At 36.6% G+C, this 5952-nt stretch overlaps 1 protein-coding gene across 1 annotated transcript; it reads left to right on the forward strand.

Moving 5' to 3' along the window:
- Window positions 1–827: 827 nt before the first annotated feature.
- LOC306666745 (centromere protein U-like) lies at window positions 828–2247 on the forward strand. Its single transcript, XM_079148969.1, has one exon. It carries the CDS (start codon window positions 835–837, stop codon window positions 2074–2076), a length of 1242 nt encoding a protein of 413 aa, XP_079005095.1. The 5' UTR covers window positions 828–834; the 3' UTR covers window positions 2077–2247.
- The last annotated feature ends 3705 nt before the right edge of the window (window positions 2248–5952 follow it).

Genomic DNA, 5952 nt, shown 5'->3' on the forward strand with positions numbered 1-5952 from the left:
ACTTGAAAGACAGAATCTCAGACAATGAGGACAAAATATTTAATCTTGAAAATAAAGTTGCCCAAACAGAGAAGATAGTAAGAAATCATGAGCAGAATCTCCAAAAACTATGGGACATCATGAAAAGACCAAATTTAAGAATTATTGGGAATAAACAAGGCACAGAGATACAAACCAAAGGAATGAACAACCTATTCAATGAAATAATATCAGAAAATTTCCCATACCTGAAGAATGAAATGGATAATCAAATACAAGAGGCTTACAGAACACCAAATGCACAGAACCACAACAGATCTACACCAAGGCACATTATAATGAAAATGCCTAACATTCAAAATAAAGATAGGATTTTGTAGGCCGTGAGAGAAAAGCATCAGATTACATATATGGGGAGACCAATATGGATAGCACCTGACTTCTCAACCCAGACTCTAAAAGATACAAGGGCCTGGAACAACATATTTCAAGCTCTGAAAGAACATGGTTGCCAACCAAGAATCCTATACCCAGCAAAACTAACCTTCAGATTTGAAGATGAAATAAAATCCTTCCATGATAAAAAAAAAAAGTTAAAAGAATTTACAAATAGAAAGTCTGCACTACAGAATGTTCTCAACAAAATATTTCATGAGCAGGAAATGAAAAACAACAATGGAGGTCAGCAAAGGGAGGAACTACCTTAGAGAAAAAACACTCAAAGGAGAAACCAAGCCAACTTAAAAACCAAAAATAAGCCAAATGACTGGGAATACAAATTATTTCTCAATAATAACCCTGAATGTTAATGGCCTAAACTCATCAATAAAAAGACATAGACTGGAAAACAGCCGAATGGCTCTGCAGTGGCGGTTCAGGTCCCCGGCGCAGCCCAGTGCAGGGTATTCAAAGAACACCTTAGGAAGAACACATCCCGTGAAAGACAAAGCTGATCACAAGCACAGGCCTGTTGATATATTTGACTTTCCTGATAATTCTGACATCTTAAGTATTGGCAGCCTTGGTGAAAATGAGAAAGATGAAGAACCTTATGAAACCTTTGATCCTCCGTTACACAGCACTGCTATATATGCTGATGAAGCAGAACTCTCCAAACACTGTGGATCATCTGTGCCTTCAACTCCTCAAGGAAAAGAAGGAAAGAAAAGCTCGAACACTTCTGAAAATGAAGCAAGTGAAATTGATTCTGTAAAAAATAGTGTGAAAAAGCCAAGAAGACCCAAGCCCATTAGTGAGTCTGAAAGCAGTGAAGACGACGATGTAAGGAGAAAAGTTAAGTCCGCAGAGAGAGTAAGTACACAGCCACATGCCCCTGTTCCAACCGTGGCCTCTTCAGGACATGCAGAGAAGCCAGCTGAATCAGTCCCTCAAAGGCCAGGATCCCTCAGAGACCAGGCTGCTGTTGAAAAAGAGAGTCATGCAACACAGAGTCAACCAAAAACTCAGAAAAAAGGGAAAATAGCTCCTGGAAAAAGGAAGAAATCAAGAAGAGAAGCCACAGACTCAGATATTTCTGGAAGTATGCATATTTGGTGTCTAGAAGGGAGAAAGACCAGTGACATCATGGAGTTGGATATTGTTTTGTCTACATTTGAGAAAACCCTTGTGGAATATAGACAAAGAGTAGAATCTAAAATTTGTAAAGAAGCCATCAACAAATTTTATTTTAATATTAAAGGAGAACTCATCAGAATGCTTAAAGAAGACCAGATGTTGAAAAATCTGAAAAGGAAGAATGCTAAGATGACTTCTGATACTGATAGGAAAAGGCAGCGTCTGATTGAAGTCCAGGATGAACTTCTTCGGTTAGAACCACAGCTAACACAACTACAAACAAAATATGATGAACTTAAGGAGAGAAAGTCATCCCTTAGGAACACAGTGTATTTCTTATCAAATTTAAAACAGCTTTATCACGATTATTCAGTTGTTCAAGAGAAAGAACCAAACATAAAGGAAACGTATGATTCATCCAGCCTTCCAGCTCTGTTATTTAAAACAAGAACACTTTTGGGAGCTGAAAACCATCTGCAAAATATCAACCATCAATTAGGAAAGCTCCTTGGCCAGGAATGAGAAGACCAGTTTACAAAAATTACCTACATAACCCATCTCATGCTACTGTCTTTTACCCTCTCAATCTCTTTAATTTTTTAAAAGTATGACTTAATCACTAGAATAAATAAAACAAGTTTGTCTTCTGATTAATGTCTTAAAAAATTTTAAAATGTTGATACCTTATCTTAATCAGCCCCAGACATGAGTTTTAATCTATAAATAAACTTTTAAAATTGTCAAAAAAAAAAAAGACATAGACTGGCAAAATGGATTAAAAAGAAAGACCCAACAATATGCTGCCTGCAAGAGACTCATCTCATAGAAAAAGACATCCTCAGACTAAAGGTGAAAGGATGGGAAAAAACCTACCATGCACATGGACTCAGTAAAAAAGCAGGGGTTTCCATCCTTATATCAGATAAAGTGGACTTCAAGCCAAAGTTAGTCAGAAGGGATCAAGAAGGACATTTCATACTGCTTAAGGGAACCATAAATCAGGAAGACATAACGATAGTAAATATTTATGCTCCAAACAATGGTGCATCACTGTACATCAAACAAATCCTTCTCAATTTCAAGAATCGCATAGACCACAACACAATAATTCTGGGTGACTTTAACGCACCACTGTCACCAATAGATAGATCTTCCAAACAAAATCCTCCCAAAGGAACCATAGAACTCAATAACACAATCAATAGCCTAGACTTAATAGACATACATAGAATATTCCATCCATTAATGAGCAGATACACTTTCTTCTCAGCAGCACATGGAACCTTCTCAAAAATAGACCATATGTTAGGCCACAAAGCAGCCCTTAGGAAATGCAAAAAAATAGAGATACTGCCTTGTGTTCTATCAGATCATAATGGACTGACAGTAGAAATCAATGACAAAATACAAAAGGGAAAGTACTCCAACACTTGGAGGCTAAATAATATGCTATTGAATGAAACATGGATAACAAAATAATCAGGGAGGAGATTAAAAAATTCTTAGAGGTCAATGAGAATGATGTTACAACATATCAAAATCTCTGGGACACTACGAAAGCAGTACTAAGAGGAAAATTCATTGCATGGAGCACATTTCAGAAAAGAATGAAAAGTCAAAAACTAAAAGACCTAACATTACAGCTCAAAGCCCTAGAACAAGAAGAACAGAATAACAGCAAAAGTAGTAGAAGACAGGAAATAATTGAAATCAGAGCTGAAATTAGTGAAATTGAAACAAAAGAAATTATTCAAAAAATTGACAAAACAAAAAGTTGGTTCTTTGAGAAAGAAACAAAATAGATAAACCCTTAGCCACACTAACAAAGAGAAGGAGAGAGAAGACTCAGATTACTAAAACACATAATGCAAAAGGAAATACCACGACACACAACACTGAGATACAGAACATAATGAGAAGCTATTTTGAAAACCTGTATTCCAACAAAATAGAAAGTACTGAAGACATTGACAAATTTCTAGAGACATATGCTCCTCACAAACTGAACCAGGAGGACATACATGATTTAAACAGATCAATATCAAGCAATGAAATAGAAGAAGCCATTAAAAATCTACCATCCAAGAAAAGCCCAGGACCAGACGGATTCTCAACGGACTTCTACAAGACCTTCAAAGAAGAACTCATTCCAATACTTCTCAAAGTATTCCAGGAAATAGAAAAGGAAGGTACCCTACCGAACTCATTCCATGAAACTAAATCACCCTCATACCCAAACCAGGAAAAGACACATCAAGGAAAGAAAATTTTAGACCAATATCCTTGATGAATATAGATGCAAAGATCCTTAACAAAATATTGGCAAACCATATCCAAAAACATATTAAGAAAATTGTGCACCGTGATCAAGTGGGGTTCATCCCTGGAATGCAAGGATGGTTCAACATTCATAAATCAATGAACGTAATCCATCATGTCAATAGACTTAAGGACAAGAATCATATGGTTATTTCAATTGACGCAGAAAAATGTTCGACAAAATACAACACCCCTTCATGCTGAAAACACTAGAAAAAATAGGGATAGTAGGAACATACCTGAACATTGTAAAGGCTATTTATGCTAAGCCCATGGCCAACATCATTCTTAATGGAGAAAAACAAACCATTCCCTTTGAAAACGGGAACAAGACAGGGATGTCCTCTTTCACCACTTCTATTCAACATTATCCTCGAAACTCTAGCCAGAGCAATTAGGCAGACTAAAGAAATTAAAAGGATACTAATAGGAAAAGAGGAACTTAGGCTGTCACTATTTGCAGATGACATGATTCTATATTTAGAGGATCCAGAACCTCCTCCAGAAAACTTCTAGACCTCATCAATGAATTCAGCAAAATAGCAGGCTATAAAATCAATACCATAAATCTAAAGCATTTTTATAAGCAAGTGACAAAACAGCTGAAAGGGAAATGAGGAAAACAACTCCATTTGCAGTAGCCTCAAAAAAAATAAAATAAAATAAAATACGTTGGCATCCATCCAACCAAAGAGGTAAAAGTTCTCTACAAGGAAAACTACAAAACATTGAAGAAAGAAATTAAGGAAGATCTTAGAAGATGGAAAGATCTCCCATGTTCTTGGATAGGCAGAATTAATATTGTCAAAATGGCCATACTACCAAAAGTGCTACACAAATTCAATGCAATTCCAATTAAAATCGTAATGACGTACCTTACAGAAATAGAGAAAGCAGTCATGAAATTCATCTGGAAGAATAAGAAACCCAGAATAGCTAAGGCAATCCTTAGCAGGAAGAATGAAACAGGGGATATCACAATACTAGAACTTCAACTATACTACAAAGCAATAGTAACAAAAGCAGCATGGTATTGGCACCAAAATAGACAGGTAGATCAATGGTACAGAATAGAGGACATGGACACAAACCAAATAAATACAGCTTTCTAATACTAGACAAAGGTGCCAAAAATATGCAATGGAGAAAAGATAGCCTCTTCAACAAATGGTGCTGGGAAAACTGCAAATCCATATGCAACAGAATGAAACTAAAACCCTATCTCTCACCCTGCACAAAACTCAACTCACAATGGCTCAAGGACCTTGAAATCGGACCAGAGACCCTGCATCTTATCGAAGAAAAAGTAGGTCCAAATCTTCACCTTGTTGGCTTAGGATCAGACTTCCTTAACAGGACTCCCATAGCACAAGAAATAAAAGCAAGAATCAATAACTGGGATAGATTCAAACTAAATAGCTTTCTCTCAGCAAAGGAAACTATCAGCAATGCGAAGAGAGAGCCTACAGAGTGGGAGAATATCTTTGCCACTCATACTTCAGATAGAGCACTAATTTCCAGAATATATAAAGAACTCAAAAAACTCTACACCAAGAATACAAATAACCCAATCAACAAATGGGCTAAGGAAATGAACAGACACTTCACCGAAGAAGATCTACAAGCAATCAACAAACATATGAAAAAATGTTCACCATCTTTAGTAATAAGAGAAATGCAAATCAAAACTTCACTAAGATTCCATCTCACCCCAATTAGAATGGCGATTATCAAGAATACAAGCAATAATTGGTGTTGGTGAGGATGTGGGGATAAAGGTATACTCATACATTGCTGGTGGGGTTGCAAATTAGTGCAGCCACTCTGGAAAGCAGTGTGGAGATTCCTTAGAAAACTTGGAATGGACCTACCATTTGACCCAGCTATCCCACTCCTCAGCCTATACCCAAAGGACTTAAAATCAGCATACTACAGAGATATAGCCACATCAATGTTCGTAGCGGCTCAATTCACAATAGTCAGACTATGGAACCAACCTAGATGCCCTTCAATTGATGAATGGATAAAGAAACTGTGGTATATATATACAATGGAATATTACTCAGCTATAAAGAATAA

Source organism: Sciurus vulgaris (assembly GCF_902686455.1).
Source record: "Sciurus vulgaris genome assembly, chromosome: 7".
In the NCBI taxonomy this organism is placed as follows: Eukaryota; Metazoa; Chordata; class Mammalia; order Rodentia; family Sciuridae; genus Sciurus; species Sciurus vulgaris.